The 17,359-nt window shown below is 43.7% G+C and overlaps 1 protein-coding gene across 1 annotated transcript in view; it reads right to left on the bottom strand.

Moving 5' to 3' along the window:
• The window catches only part of ECHS1 (enoyl-CoA hydratase, short chain 1), a 30,184-nt gene extending 18,255 nt beyond the window's left edge, over positions 1-11,929 (bottom strand). The window contains 2 exon segments of the mRNA XM_088474975.1: positions 5,999-6,196; positions 11,807-11,929. Of these exon segments, the coding sequence (XP_088331101.1) occupies positions 5,999-6,196; positions 11,807-11,894 (286 nt within the window). The 5' untranslated portion in view covers positions 11,895-11,929.
• Between the last annotated feature and the right edge of the window lie 5,430 nt (positions 11,930-17,359).

The following is a 17,359-nucleotide window of genomic DNA, read 5'->3' as shown; positions in this document are numbered from 1 at the left end:
TGATTATGGTATTCTAATAAAGTTTTTATTAAAATAAATACGTGTTGTGCTCATAAACTGATAAATAAGTGAATAATATAAATCCGAAGTGAAAACAACCTAAGACAGGTATTTATAACCAGATTATTAAGATAATAATGATATTGTACCTACAAATTTAATAATACCATATATTACAAGGTCCTACAAAAAATTATATATAAATTATTTAAAAAAAAACACCATAATTAATATGTTCATTCATTCCCACTGGCTGTAAACCACCCAGTAGGAATGTCCAATGACTCTCTTCAATCACTCTTGGGTGATGTCGCCACCCCTGATCCCCAGGATTACTTTCTCTATACCAAATGCTCCTAAAGCCGAGACATCCCCTTGATGTTGATCGTGAAAATGTCTCACCACGGATGTAAGTTGATTGAATCTCATCAGATCCGATTTGGAGTTCCTTATACTGCCTACATGTTCAAGCACACGTTGTTTAAGGGGTCTTGTAGTCATTCCAATGTACTTTTTGTCACATGGACAAATCAAACAATACACGACCCCCGAGGTGTTACAATTAATATAATCATGTATCTTATAAGTATTATTATATTTATCAATCACCTCTGTGGTGCGAGTCATAAAATTGCAGGCTTTACATCAACTGCACTTAAAGGAACCCTTAGCCACAGGTTTCTTCTTCTTACTATTAACAAAGTGGCTATGAACCAGTTTATCCTTTAAATTGGATGATCTCCTCCAACTGATAGAAACTTTAGATCCAATATTCTTGGCAAGGACTGGGTCCAATGTAAGTACCGACCAATGTTTATGGATTATGTCTTGACTTTGACGCCATTCCACACAAAAGTCTCCAACAAATCTAAATTTGTCAGATTCCTTTTCTCTAATTTTATTGGTGTATAGAAGTGAATTCCTATCTCTCAAACTGGTTTCATATTTAGACTTTTTAATAGCTCTCCTGCTGTACCCTCTCTTGATCAGTCTTAGATAATTCCTCCGACCTTAATTTGAATTGAGTGGGATCAGAACAATTTATTTTAAGGCGTAAAAACTCCCCTTTGGGTATACCCTTCAGGACAGGGGGGAAATGCGCACTTGACCTATGTAAGACACTATTCGTGGCTGTGTGTTTCCTATATAAATCTGTAGAGATATAGCCATCATTAATTTTTTGTATCCCCAGATCGAGAAAAGTGATTTCTGACTCACTAACTTCATAGGTCAATTTGAGGTTCATATCAAATTCAAGAGATTGATAAACTCTATAAATTTATTTTGTGGACCATCCCACAATATCAAGAGGTCATCTATGTACCTCATCCAAATTAAGATATGTTGGGTATAGAATTAATTGTTCTCGTTGAAAACCATCGTCTCCTTCCACCAACCTAAGTAGATGTTCGCATATGTAGGGGCACATGCCGCCCCCATTGCTGTGCCCCTTACTGAAGACGAAAAAGTTTTTGGAAAGTACGAAAGAGAATAGTCTCACCAGAAAATCTCCAAATTCTGTAATGCCATCCTTTTCCGAAAAGTATCGAACTGATTCAATACCTTTCTCATGTTGAATGCTGGTGTAGAGTGATTCTACATCGCATGTAGCGAGTAGAACACCCTTATCAACATGGATTTCATCCACTTTTCGTAGGACGTCCATAGTGTCTTACGTGTATGATGGCAAGTTAGTTACAAACAGTCTTAAATGGATATCCAAGAATTTACTAGCCTGCTCTGTCAAACTCTTAATCCCGGACACTATTGGACGTACTGGTGGTACTAGTTCATTTTTGTGGATCTTAGGTAGCATATAGAAAGTGGGGATCACTGGATCTCCCACTTCTAAAAACCCTTGTGAGCCCTTCTACAGACCTGGTTAAAGACCGCGCCCAGTCTGGTTCAGAGAAGGCAGACCTTTCAGATCTTTCAACCTCTTTCTCCCTGCGGGAAGCTTCTAGCCTGCAGACATTTGAGACATGACTGATGTAATTTGATCAGTCCATAAATTTTGTAAGGATGCTGCAGTCTGTGTCTCTGAAACACAATTCTCACACAACAGGGAACTGGATGACAGTCCCTGTGTAAACTTCTCTGCACAATTCTTACAGGAGAAAGTTTTTTTGCAGCCTTAGACGGCATTCTACCACTTCACTGTACACAGCAAACAGAGAAAAAAGGTAGTGATACAAACACCACACACACAGAGAGACTGTTTGAAGAAGAGATAGGGGGAAAAAAGAGGGAGATTATGCTATCAACCCCGCCCAACCATCTCTGCTCCAGAGACCAGTGCTATTAACACAATATAATGCTGTAATCACTGTGTAAACACAGTCCAACCTGATCTTCACAAATCTATCCCCACTGTGTAGGCACAATCTGGGTAGACAGATCTTTTTCTCTGTGTGTGTCAGCAGCCTGTGTTTGCAAAATGGCCACCAGCCTCCTTCTGGAAGCGCTGGGGCTGCTGGGAGGCAGAAGAACAACTGTGTGTTAGGCTCCTCTCCCTCCGTTCTTGCTTAGTTTTTTAATGCCCATCTGTCATTTCCTCCTGGTCACCCTGCTACTCAGGGTGACCAGGAGTCACTAACCTTCTGCTGCCAAATGCTGCCGGCGACGGGCTTGCTAATGGGGGAGCGTGACGAACGCCGCACGTAGCGCGTCTGGCTACCTCCCAGAGACAGTGGTCTCTGTAGCTGAAGACCTCAGCGCGCGCTGCAAGCAGCGGCGGTGAGGTCTCTCGGCAGCTCCAACGAAACAGACATGCAGGGGCAGTAAGCTGCCTGTCTGATCCTCATGCTGATCAAGGATCCATTGATTTTTAGCAGAGAGCTCTTGTATGTGACCAGCTCCCTTGGCACAAAATTTAGACTGACCTGTAGGGTGGTATAGAGGGGGAGGAGCTAGCTACTATTCAAATTTATTAAAGAGCCAGCTCCCGGTTATCCCACATCTATACCCCACTGTACTGAGACTCCAGTGTCCCCTAGTGGATGAAGGAGAAATATCCAAATCTTTGATGATCCCATCATCAGCAAATGGAAAGAACATGGTACCACAACAAACCTGCCAAGAGAGGGCCGCCCACCAAAATTCACAGACCGGGCAAGGAGGGCAGTAATCAGAGAGGCAGCACAGAGACCAAAGGTAACCCTGAAGGAGTTGCAGAGTTCCACAGCAGAGACTGGTGTATCTGTGCATGTGACCAAAATAAGCCATACACTCCATAGAGCTGGGCTTTATGGAAGAGTGGACAGAAATTAGTGATAAAAATAAGAAGACACGATTTCAGTTTGCCAAAAGGCATGTGGGCGACTCCCCAAATGTATGGAGGAAGTGGCTCTGGTCAGATGAGACTAAAATTTTACTTTTTGGCCACCAAGGAAAACGCTGTCTGGTGCAAACCCAACACATCTCATCACCCCAAGAACACCATCCGCACAGTGAAACATGGTGGTGGCAGCATCATGCTGTGGGGATGTTTTTCAGCAGCAGGGACTGGGAAACTGATTTGAGTCGAGGGAAAGATGGATTGTGCTAAATACAGGGATATTCTTGAGCAAAACCTGTTTCAGTCTGCCTGTGATTTGAGACTGGGACGGAGGTTCACCTTCCAGACGACAATGACTAAAGCAACACTCGAGTGGTTTAAGGGGAAACATTTAAATGTGTTGGAATGTCCTAGTCAAAGCCCAGATCTTAATCCAATTGAGAATCCGTGGTCAGACTTGAAGATTGCTGTTCACAAGCGGAAAACATCCAACATGAAGGAGCTGGAGCAGTTTTGCCTTGAGGAATGGACAAAAATCCCAGGGGCAAGATGTGGCAAGCTCATACAGACTTATCCAAAGTGACTTGCAGCTGTAATTGCCGCAAAAGGTGGCTCGACAAAGTACTGACTTTAGGGGGGTGAATAGTTATGCACACTGAAGTTTTCTGTTATGTTGTCCTAAATGTTGTTTGATTCACAATATAAAAACAAAACACAACTTCACAGTTGTAGGCATGTACTGTGAATGAAATGATGCACACCTTCAAACAATCCATTTTAATTTCAGGTTGTGAGGCAACAAAACATGAAAAATGCAAAGGGGGGGGGTGAAGACTTTTGCAAGGCACTGTACATATGTTACAGAGGAGCAAGATTATTTTATGATACCCCAGATACCTGGGAAATGAACAAAGTAATTGTTATTACTTTTATTTCCCAACATAAGCATTTTTGACAAGTGGAATCTGTTTATTAATGCATGTGACACTGATAATTATTCTTCTTACGTCACAATCTGCTAAATGAGATACAGAATTGTTTTTGCTTGTATGCATTGGCTTTGGCATGAGCACAAGCTATCGGATGTGTGTAAATTAGACAATATTTATACATTGCCCGGTTATTGTTATCCATAACAACCTGCTATTTGGATATATTGTATTATCGCAGCAGGGCTTAGAACTGCACTTAGAAGGATCTTGATATGAATCCTCATCTAAGTAATATATGTTTAATTTTTGTCTAACCTTATTTTTAAGAAATGTGAATAAATGTTAAGTTTTATCAATATTTAGAATACACAACAAGTAGTGCCCCAAAAATGAATCTTCTTTTTTCTTCAGGACAGATACAGTCAAAAACAAATACTACTGCTAATACTGTTGTATTTCTGTCCTAACATCCTAGGTTCCCTGGTTTCTGTTGTTGTCTTCCCCAAAAAGTGCCATCTTGGGCCTCAGGGTCATGTATGAATTATACACTTGCTTTCTTCAATATAACCTGTTGTTACAGATGGATAAAGACCTATTTGCTTAAAGCAACTGCAGCCCATTTGTGCTATTTGCCAAATGATTTATTAAAACCATTTATGGCATGAACTCATAAATGTACATTAAACTTCAGTCTGCCATCTTTATAGTCATAGTAATACAATGTGTTTGCTGGCTATTACAGGAAAAAGCAGACGACCAGAAGAGGATGCCCATGTGAAAACACAGTACTTTAAAGGAGCATACACACTAGACGATATGCTCCCTGAGCGATATCGTCTAGTGTGTCCCTGGCAGGGTGTGCTCAATGTCATTCATGACATTGAGCACACCCGCTGAACGATATCTTTAACGATATTGTTCAGCGACAGGCTCTCTCCCCCATTCCCCAACATGCAGCAACCTGACAATATCGTCAGGTTGGCCTGCATGTTTGCCAGATGAACGATGAAAATGAATGACCTGCGGGAACGCACATCGTTGGTCGTTCGTCGTTATCGTTTAGGTGAAAAGATGGACAATAAAGTGAACGACTGAACGATAAAGATATCGTTCAGTTGTCCACTTTAATCGCCCAGTGTGTTCGCACCTTAAGTCAAAATATGTACATGTTGTGGTTGGAATTAAATTAAAAATACACCAGGTGCAGGCTCTACTGATAGATAGAACTACCAGTGAAAAATGGTTGAGCGGCCATTTTGGCTAGTTTGGGATCCTGCATTGAATTTTATGTTCAAACGTGGACTTTGGGGCTGTAGTCTGAACCAGCTTCCCGTGGGCACGAACAACAAATAAACATTGAGCACCAATTAATTTATGGTTTACAAGTAGAAAATAGCTGGCAATTTGTCTCGCTCTGCATACTGTAGGTGGGCTTGCCATATCATCCCTTTAATTCGGGACACATATGAATTACACAGATTCTGTGACTGGCTGACTTCAAGTCTCCATTTCACTTGGATTTAATCAGCCACAGAACCTGTGTAATTCACGTGTCCTGAATTAGGGCCGTATTTAATTAGCGGCGAAAACGGGCGATTTGGCCGTCTGCGGCTAAATCGACCACAAAAATCACACGATTTTTGCCCCCCCCCCAAAAAAATGCGAATTCGGCCATTTTTCAACAAAAAACAGTCGAAAAATTCTCTCCATCTTAGACCAGGAGAAAAAAAATGCAAAATCCTTATAATACAGGGTAGGTTTACATTCAATTTATCAGACAACAACTAACCAGCAAAGGCTTTCTCACTCCCTGTGATAACAATCGCCCCAACCTGTGGGTCTTCTTCAAAAGAGTCCAAAGCTTCGTTAATTTCTGTCATCAATCCATCACACAATGCATTCAGCGCCTTTGGTCGATTCAGCTGTATAAATCCCACATTTTCATTTTGTCCTTTGCGCTGCACCACAATGTACTGATAGGATGGGCCTGCAAGAGGAAAAACAGCCAGTCTCCATTTAAGTAGATCAATAGCAACCCTTTCATAATTTCATATAAGAAACAAATTAACTATAATAAAAAACGATAAAAATTTAAATTTTACTAAATTGGGATGTAACTTGCATCAAAACATAAATGTAAAAAATAGAGTAGACTGTAAGCTCATACAAGCAGGATCCTCTCCACCCTTTGGGCCTGATTCAGACCCACTCGCAAGCGGCTGTCCGCTCGCAAGTGGGTCGATGTTGTGCACTGCGCATGCGCACGACGGCGGGAGCACCGTCGTGCGCATGCGCCAGACGCGACGAGCGAAGGACTTTCCTTCGCTCGTTGTGTCTGATCAAAGGGGGCGTGCTGTCGATGTTGATTGACAGCACGCCCCCTTTGGTGGGCGTGCCGGGGGCGTGCCTCCCTGACAGGGGCGTTCCCAAGGGAACGCCTACCGTCAGAAGCCGGCCCACTGACATCACTAGTGAAGTCAGTGGGAGTGATTTTGGCTCTGATAGAGCCAAAATCACTCCTGGCCTTGCGGTTGAAAAACTCAACCGCAGGCTCCGGCTCGCAGTGGCGATGGTCGCGATGGTCAAGACCATCGCGGCCATCAAACTGCACGCTCGTATAGGCTGTGGGTGGTGACCCACAGCTATACGAGCGTCCAGGAGGACGCTCCATAATTATGGAGGGCGGCCCTCATTCAGAGCGTGCGCTCTGCTCAGAGCGTACGGCTCTGAATGAGGGCCTTTGTTTCAACCAATGCTGTAGTGCATTACAAGTTAATGACAATAATAATAATGATTATTATACAACTTGTCTTGTTTGAGTAAGTGGGTGATTATTTACCCACTGAAACAGCCTGCCGGTTCTGTCCCCTCCCGCGGGCCGCAGTGTCCCATGGGTGGGGAAAACGGCAGTGCAGCGGTCACCGCAGGTGAATTGATGCCGGGCGCATTGCGTCCAGCATCCATTCACAGTAACCGCAACGCTTGGGGGCTGCCTGGCATGTCCGTAAGTGCCGGGCACGCCCCCAGGAGTGGCAGAGAGGGGACGTGTCATCAAGACACGGCCCCTTTTCCTTAGCCACGCCCCCTCTTGGGGCGTGAGCACACAAGTGCCCTTCCTCTAGGTCCGGCGCTGGACCTAGAGTGAACACTATATATACACACATATACATACATACACATATATATATATATACACATACTTACATAAATATATATATACATACATACACACACACATATATATATATATATATATATATATATAAATAAACACATACATATATATACACACACACATATATATATATATATATATATATATATAAATAAAAGTCACCATGCAATGCAACCTACATGACATATTTAAAAATATAAGAGCGACAGGCTGGTGAGGCACAGAGCTGAGAGCTGCAGCTTACCTCTCAGCCCCACGTTGGCATGCATGGTCCTGGTCACACATACGTAGGACGGGGAGGATGTAGTCTCAGCCCACCCAGGTAGCTTACAGTGCTGCTATCCCCTCCCAGTCCAGGAGCTTGTGTAAGAGACTAAAAGAGATAGACTCGCGAGATGATGTCATCATCTCGCACGACCACAGTAGCTCCTCCGCAGCGGCGCCGGCGGCTGTGTGGAGGAGGAGGAAGGATCATTCTACAGTCCGATGACTGCACCGGAAAAACCCCTATTCCTCCTCCACGCGGCAGCCCGACAGCAGCGGCCCTGGTGCTGCACAATTGTACCGGCCCGGGGGGCAGATAGCACCTTGCCCCCCGGCCCAGTCCGCCCCTGCTCCTCCGGGAGTTATTAAGATGGCAAAGTATTTAAAAATTATAGATTGAAAGAAAGAATTATTTAGAAATTAATAAAATGTGCCAGGGGTCTTATCATACCATCCAAAAGGCTCCTTGTGATATCCTAATCACTAAACACTATCTGTCATATAATCTGGTTGCAGTCAGAATATAAGGATATATATCCAAATATCTTCCCTGTTTGCTCACTATAATGTATAGTTCATATAAATAAAACATTTGATTGTCAACATCGTGTATTGACTTATTTCCACCAAATATTGTTCACCTCATTGAGCAAACTACATATATTGTGTATATGTACAGTATCATGGAAGTACACCAAGTGTAGTCTGAGAGTACAATTACAGCCCTTTATAACTAGGGGTATCTACTTTCCTTGTTATTGGGTTCAGTAATCTTCCAGTAATTAAACTGGGTTGTTGCTCAGTTGTTAGCTACCATACCAATAATTGTAATTATTAATGAGACTGTATATGGCAATTTATCCTCCTTATACTATCAAATAAATTGACATCAAACCACACAAGTGTGCAGTTCCTAATTAGTCATTGTATCTCTCAGTGATGTCATAACTGAAATCCCACCAGTGAAGCAGACTATATTCATATATACGTTTGGTATTTAGTCATTACTTCGGGATGTTCCCCTGTACAATGAATAAATGCTAGATAAATATGGGGAATCTCTCTATTATTTTAATTACAGGGCCATATTCAATTTGAGGCGGAAAGTCCGTTGCCAGACTTTTCTCCGTCATCGGAGGTTTTGGAAGTGAAAACTTTTCGCGATCATTCCCGCGATTCCCCGTATTCAATTTAATTTCGGCGAAGACGGGACCCGGGGAAAAGAAAATCGGAGAAAATTCCTGTCATTTTAGGGGAAAACAGCCTGACACCCCCCAAAAGATGCTCTGACATGGGGGATCACTATGGGTACCCCCATATGGCCCTGCTAAAGGTATGTGGGGCTCTTTAAATGGTCTCAATAGGTGCTGTATAGCGTCTTTAGGAAAGTGGTGAACAGCATTTAGCAACTTTTTTGGGGAAAAATAAGGTGTCCCATCAAATTTGGGATACATGAAAATGGGTACTAGCATATTTTAAAGTGGCTAATGTGAAGTTTTAAAAATTGGGAAAATCCACCTGCCACAACACTTACAATGAAAAAAACACCTGCCGCATACTTGGGGACCCCCCGAGTCTATTTCGCTAGTTTGGTGCTGATTCAGACCCGCTGGCTAAGGCGCAATCACTCACTGTGAGCGATTTTCGCCCATTTGCGCATGCATATAATTCGCAGTGCGTGTGCGGAAGCCATTCGTTGCTATCTGATTTAGGTAGCTCATAAGCCACTATCAAATCGCTGCTTTGAGTGACAGATAGTACGGTTTGTGGGTGGTAACAGTGGAAGGCGCTTGTGAACGGGGGAGTGATGTTGCGAACGCAGGCGTGTCAGTCCCCCAAAACGCCGTTTAAAGGGCACGCATAATTAGCAAAGAAGCATCATTGTACACATCACCTGCATGTATTTCAGCCCGCACTGATCACAGTACTTGTGGCTGGGAAAGGCAACCCCAAGAGCTGCGAGCTGCTCCAATGTCTCATGATGGTCTCGATTAATCATACATTTCCTGGAGATGACGTGTGTTGCGAGGGGAAAGGGGGCGTCTTCAGACACTTGCGAGCGCACTTTGCCATATCTCGCTAACACACAGTGGGCGTCCTTACGCGACACAGTGCGAGCACTTAATTTAAATATCCGGCCCCTTTTTGCAGCGAGCGATCGCATCGTGCAAGCGGGTCTGAATGAGCTCATTTGTCCCCAAATTATTTTTTTTTGTCACCAAAATGAAAGTACCTTTTTTGGGTGTCCAGTGGTCCTTTTTTAAAAATTACTGACACAGAATAACTTTGGGGGACTGTCCAATGGGTGCAGGGTGGTTTTTGAAAGTCTGCACCCCAAAACCCCAATTCTGCAATTGTTCTCGCCACCTATTCAATGGTAATACTTTTTCGCAGGTCCCAATTCATAGACTTTTTGCTCCGGCGAAAAGTCGTGAAAACTGAATACGGGGACAAATCAAACCTGCGAAAATAAAGTATCGCCGATAATGAGTTTTCGCAGCCTAATTGAATACTGCCCACAGTGTTTTCCAGTAGTTTATGGCCAGGTTGAAAGAAGATAAATCACTCCTCCTAACACGTTCTGACGGCAGAGTAAGTAAGGACTCTATATTCATTTAGTTAGTATATACTGCCAATTCTCTTGCCCTGATTGTGCAAAACTGTAATCAATATCAAAGTATCTGAGGAAAAATTGATACATATTCCTTTTGCTCACAGAGGTTATCAGCTAGTAATCATCCCCTCCATGCTGTCTTGTAGACAGGCTTATATGAATAATAGCTGCATGTTCCTTCAGGGGGAGTGTGTAACATGTATCTACTTGTGGTAGTATTGTTATGACACAGAGCTTTAAAGTTGTTACAGTTTCATTTATATATCTGTGTATACCACTGATAACTAGTTTTCACAGAATACTGACAGATAAAGGATTGCTTCTGATGATATGTATTCGATGTCTGTGACTCAACACAACATCATGATATGACATTGAATCATGATAGCGCATTCAGTGCAGTCAATTAAATAGCTGTGCCCACATTAGCTGAAAACATGGACACTGTATGTGCATGTGGTATAGCGCTATACAAGGCTGAAAAAAGAAGGCTACTTGAGCATTCTTGCCCGGTATTCAAACACAAACGATAGAGCCGTTATTAGCAGTATTGAGTAGCATGAGGAATGAGGGAACCCCTGGCACAGCATTTCGTCTATAGCTTATTCATGGCATGTTTGAATGCCAGGCAAGAATGTGATTAATCGCATTGGCAAATTAGCAAAATATCCGCACTCTGAATGTGGTCGCAAACAGCGCCATATGCGACTCAAAATCAGACCCAACCTTCACTTCCCAGAAAGCAATCAGGTAGCACTGTGTATATAACTGATATCCTTTATTATGTTTATCATCTGTTTTGTTAGCTAGTGGTAGGTTCTTTAGAGCAGTGCTCCCAGCTTGACAGTTAAGCTGTGTACACACACTAGACGATTGGAACCATAAATCCTCAAAATCGTCCAGTGTGTACCACTATGTCGGGCAGTGCGCCCTCCCGTGGGGTCGTCAGCCGCATCTCCAGGTCGGCTGTACATGCAGCTCAACCTGACGGTGCAGCTGACGACCCCATGCAGTGGGATGCGGCAGGGGCCGACATATTGGGCGGTCAGGCACCGCATCATATGTGTAATGGCCGCCAATATGTCAGCCCATCTGTGGAGGGGTCGCCCGTCGAATTGCTGGGTACACATGTCGTTTAGTGTGTACCCAGCTTTACACCGAATGCTGTTCCCAACTCCCTGCACTGGCACAAGTGGGAACATCTCCCCCGGGGTGCTCTGCAGTGTTTAACATTAAAATAATGAATTGCAGAGGGCTTGAGGTTTATCTTGTTACGCATTGCATTTTACACTTAGTAGTCTATGCAAAACTATATATGACGTGTATTCTGCAGAACTTCTATGGTAGCATGATTAACCAGTGATCACACAACTAGCAGTGAGGCTGTACAGCGTGCACATGGAGGTCACCTATCCAGCTATCAGTGTACATGACCTCAGGTCTCTTACTGCTGCCAGAGACGTGGCTCTGAGCTTCTCAATACTTATATGCAGTTAAAAAAAATAAAGCGATACACTTGTTTGTACATCACGCCCTTTATATACCGGCACTGTACTCCCGGAAAAGCCCCTGCCGTATCTGACATCTGGGTAGTAGTGTGAGACGAAGAACTCCCCTGCACAGCGCCGCCATCTTGACCTGTTCTGCACATGCGCAAATCGCTCAACTATCTCTAATGTAAGTGGGTTCAACGTGCATGCGCAGTGTGTTCCCACCGAACGCTTTCAGTCATTGATAAATAGGGCAACGGGACAGTGCTACAGTGGTGCTCAGAGGGATTATTATGTGCATTGTCAGTATGCAATTAGGGAAATCTTTCTGCACATTAGGGAGTTTGTTCAACATAAGTACCGGAAAAAATATAAGCTATGAATTGTGGTAAAATAAAAAGGGCACTCAAAGAAGTAGTAAGCAAAATGTGATGCACGACGCCTTTGCACGTCAAATTATCTTCAGGTTAAGAAATTCAGAATTTACAGTTTCACAGAGGAACACTTAAATTTGTTTAGCACAGTTGGATTTGTGATTAACATGGCTGCCTTACAGCCCTGAGATCATGGTAATGTCTAAATCCCCTTCCCGCAGAGGACCCTGACGTCATCAGCCAGTGTCCAGCAATACAAGTGGGCATAGAGGGGGAACAACTTTTTTCTTTAGATGGGGACAACTTGCTTCTTTATGTGGCCTTAATGGGCATGGAACTGCACTTCCACCCTTACGGCACTTCCAGGTCCCTAGCAGCATGAAGGGGAAATAAGCCGTACCCTGAGATCATGAGTGCACATCCTGACCTAGGGTCTGATTCAGAGACGGACGCTAATGCAATTTTCAAGCAGATCGAGCAATTGTTTGCCATTGCGCATGTTTATGCACTGCTCGTGCGCTGTGATCAAATTGCGATCACGCACACACAGAGGAATCCATTGCTAAGTGAGTGACAGACTGCCAGCGTCTGGGGGAATGGGGGGTGGTCACAAAAAACGCAGGTGTGTCTGTCCTTTTAAATGCCATTACATGGGCATGTATGAATTAGCCACTGCGATTGCATACACAGTTCTGTTTGTCAGAACAGCACCCAAGGCTGCGACAGGTCAGACCTGCCGCAAGGGTAAGATGGCCGCCGATCTGCTTCAATGTTACCGGTGTTTACGTAGGTATGCGTCGGCGCACGCCGGTAAGAAGTTAACAGTGGCTGTCTTTATGCTCAAATGATCTTGGCTAACATTAGCATATTTTCGCAGCTGCGTTGCGTACAAAAACGCAGTTGTGATCGCACTAGCGCCTGTCTCTGAACCAGGCCCCTAGTCACTATCTATATGGAGTTTGTATGTTCTAGTTCCCTCCCATGCTCCAATAACATACTGGGAAGATAACCGGCTTCTGACAAAATGTGTGGAAGTTGCCCATCAAAGGCATAACTGGGATTTTTGGCACCTAGGGCAAAAGAAAAATCGACACCCCCACCCCCCCCAAAAAAAAACTATAAAAGCTTGATAGAAATCTTATAATCTGGCTGCTGCTATCTGACACAGCCTCCAACTCTCCCACCGGTCCCCGCCCACCCAATGACATGGCCTCCCTGCAGCTGCTTTAAACAATCTCCCGCCCCATTCTTACTCCCATTGACCAGTTGGATCCTACCTCCCCGTCTCCTCAATGGCCCTTTTACATGACATAGGGGTAGCGGATGGTGAGCTTTCCGCGACCACCGCTGGGTGTTTTGTTTACTAGCACTGAATTTTACTACAGAGTCAATAGTAGTAAGACTCAGTACTAGTAAACAAAACACTGCCGGATACACTTCCCTGGCCAATTATTGTAGGGACAAGCGCTCTCTAGATTGTGGATTCGTAAAACAGCTGCAGGATCTATATAGGGTCCCTATCCCTATTTTTGGAGACTTGTTGAAGAGATTGGAAGATCCGCGCTAATTGGTTATGCAGTATGTGTGTTGCTTACAATTGTGGATACAAATGGATAAACCCCACAAATGTTAATTTATTTTATTAATAGAATTGATGGGATTGGTTCTTGGAGTCACAGTGCTCCCTATGCAGCTAAATCAAGTTAATGGATTAGTGTTCCTGAACAGTTCCAAAGTTAATTAATACCCTGACCGGGATTTTATCTTTAGATCTGAAGTACCCTAACCGGGTGAAGTATAACAGTTATTAGATTCCCTGATCGGGTGTGGTTCTAAATGAGTCAGCTGTTATGCTGGTTAAAATATATGTAGAATATTAGGGAAATTGTTCCATTTAGAAGCGTGGTGGGGGGGGAAGTAGCTGGGGGCTGTGTCTGGTGGAGCGGCGTCCCGTGTCCTGCCAGGTGCACCACTTACCCTGTGTAGCGCTCACCTCCTGGTGAGCGATGGGATTGTCCTCTGTTCTTAGCATCCTAGCAGACGTCCCTCTGTCTGCTAGGTCTCTGGGTTGCTGTACTCACCGGTCCGACGCTTTCTCCCGAAGTCCCGCGCTCTTGCGAGATTGCGCGGTCCTTGGTATTCACGCTCCGGGATCCGGTCGCTCAACTCGCCAGAGCGAGGAGACTGGATGTTGATATACTCACCGGTCCGTCACGTTCCTTCCGAGGTACCGCGCTCTCACGAGATTACGCGGTCCTCGGTATTCACGCTCTGGGAGCCGGTCGCTCGACTCGCTGGAGCGAGGAGACTTTGTGGGGATGATGTATATAATCCTGGTGTGTAGTCAATGAGCTCCAACGCGTATCGGCCGCTTGGCCTTCCTCAGGGAGTTGAATAAACTTCATCTTGGTTGTGGTGTCTATAGGGGATGAAAGTCCTGGCGCCATCTTTGTTGTGGTATTGTACCATAGTTCTCACATCCGGAATCTCTGGCTGTGTCTTAATGGGGGCCATTTTGGTAAAGGGAAAAAAGGCTTTACTTTGCCAGTTTCTTGTTTTTAATGATGTATTCAGTAATCTGCCTATTTAAGCAATGTCTTAATAGTTATCCCATTCTGGATTTTTTACTCTTGACTCATATATATTTTAGTTTGGTAATTTCTGTTAATGTATATTATACTAGCTTACTTTTGCATAGTTGATGTTCATTCATTCAAAATTACAGCTTTAATTTCGTTATCTACGTTCAGACCTTGGGGTTTGAATGTCTTTAGGTTGAAAATCCATTTGAGTTCATTGCGATTGAGTACCTTCTCAAAGTCTCCTCCCCTCCAGTTCTTTTCAATCAAATCGATCCCTATGAATTTTATACCCTGTGGATTCCGGTTATGTTTCTCTTTAAAGTGAAGTGACAGGTTGTGTGTATCTAACCCTTTCTAATATTACGTATATGTTCTGATATTCTCACTTTAAGTGTGCGGATGGTTCGGCCTACATATTGCAGACCACACGGGCATTGGATGAGATATATTACCCCTGTGTTGTTACAACTTATATGGTGTTTGATCTTGTACGTTGACTTGGTGGATGTGGATTGAAATTGCTCTACCCTCTTGGTGGTTACTTCACTGCTTTTGCAATTCGAGCAAGTTCCACAATAATAGAATCCTTCCCTTAGAATGCTTTGATGTAATGTAGTTTGGATGGATCTATTTCCTGTTCGTGTATGGTTTTTTACTAGTTTTTGTTTTAAATCCTGAGCTTTTCTGTATATCATTCTAGCGTGATCTGGTAGGATATCTGCAAGGATTTCATCCTCCATTAATACGTGCCAATGTTTGTTAAGTATCTTCCTTAGTCTATTTGTATCTTGATTGTACTTGGTGATGAAGGCTGTTTTAAACTGCGTATTGTCTCCTTTCTCTCTCTCCTTGTACTGGAGTAATTTGCTTCTATCCGTTTCCCTCACTTTCTGGCGTGCTTCGTCTACCAGTTTGTTATCATATTGTTTATTGTTTTACTTCCCTGGTCGGTGGCGTCCCCCCTGCTGGGCATGCCGCTGTGCCCAGGCCATGTGCCTCGCTTGCCCCATCCTAGATACGTCACTGTTGCCCATACCAACTAGGGATGAGCGGTTCGGATTCTGTGGAATCCGAACTGCTTCGAACACTGAGGATCCGAGTTCACCTGGCACATTGCTCGGGTGTTCCCATCTGACTGTGTATAGGGGCACACTGCACGCTGATGTATGCTGCACTGTACTCTGCTGATTAAGGGGCTGTGTCCAGGGACTTACAAGTGGCTGTGCTGGCAAAGTGACTATGTATAGGGGCACACTGCACGCTGATGCATACTTGCCTACCTTTTGCTTCTCCTCCCCAGGAGAAGCGGTGCGTTGTGACGACGGGGGGGGGGCGCTGATGGTTTGCATCATTAAGCCCTGCCCCTTTGCAGCAAATTGTCATGATTGGCTTAAATTTAAATAGGGGGTGGGGCTAAATTATGCAATTCAAGGATAATCTCATCATTAAGCCCCGCCCCCTACATGGGGACCCGCGAACGCCGCAAAAATTCTCCCCATTCTGCCCACTTCACTAGAAAAAAAAAAGTTTTGAAAAGTAAAAAAATCTTTCAAGAAAGTTAAAAGTCTAAAAAGTAAAAATAAATAAAAATAAAATATTTTTGGGGGGGTGGTTCTGTACCCCACTGTGTATACACTGTGTATCCTTGGGCTGTAGCACACTGTGTATACAAGTACTGTGACTCCTTGGGCCGTACCCCACTGGGTGGGTGGTGTTGCGAAAAGACGGATTTTGCATCTGGATGGGCATAACTGCGACAGATGCAAATGGTATAAACATGTAACTTGTTTCTTTTTGTTTCTTTAACTTGGTATGGAAAGTTCTGTGTGTAGAAAATGATAAGCCCTTTTAACAAAGGTTGAAAGAGGTTATAGGAAGTTGTGTTCCTGTCCAGCCATAAATGTTCAATGACACTGTTTTCATTGTATGTACAAGCTGTCTATTCTCTGTAGAAGAAATGCTTTTCAAATTGTATAACTGAGAGTTAATGGACTGGCTAGTGTTTACTTATTGCCCTAGACTCAGGGTACAAGTTGTTAATGTCTGTGGTTTCTTCACTTGAAGCAGGGATCAAAGAGTGGAGTCTGGTTATAACCCCACAGGGGGTCATGCTTACAGGCCAAGGAGAGACAGACCGACCAGCCAGGTGTCAAATCTTTCCCCTAGCCATCTGTAAGAAGTGTCCAGTTCTGTGGGCACAGGCCTAATCTCTGAGCTCCAAACAGGGTGGAGTAAGCAATGATTAATTAAATGAACTAACCCTTGCTCAAGTGACCAAGAAACCTTGTGTTTCAGTTACCTAAGCAATGGAAGGGTTAAACTACCCCAAGGGAGGGGAGTGACCCAGAGCTGCCTGGAGAAACAGGCATAAAACTGTAACTGACTTCTGGGTCAGTGTTAATTTCTGAGGGGCTATCGTGAGGTACAGATTGAATCGGAGTTTGTCACTAGGGACTGCCCTGTCCCCCAAATCACATAAGACAACGGTGGTTTGTTTCTTCCCTTTTATTTTATTTCTGAAGTTGTCAGTAACGTGTGTGCAACCTTTTATTTAATATTATTATAATCTTGTAACTTTTTGTAACTAAGCTTTGAAGTTATTCTTGAATTAAAACATTAATTCTAGTTCTGGAACTGTGTTTTTATAACCC

Source organism: Taudactylus pleione, unplaced genomic scaffold (assembly GCF_031769625.1).
Source record: "Taudactylus pleione unplaced genomic scaffold, aTauple2 ptg000157l, whole genome shotgun sequence".
NCBI lineage: Eukaryota > Metazoa > Chordata > Amphibia > Anura > Myobatrachidae > Taudactylus > Taudactylus pleione.
Note: the sequence above shows the minus strand (reverse complement) of the source record. Positions and strands in the feature narration are given on the sequence as shown.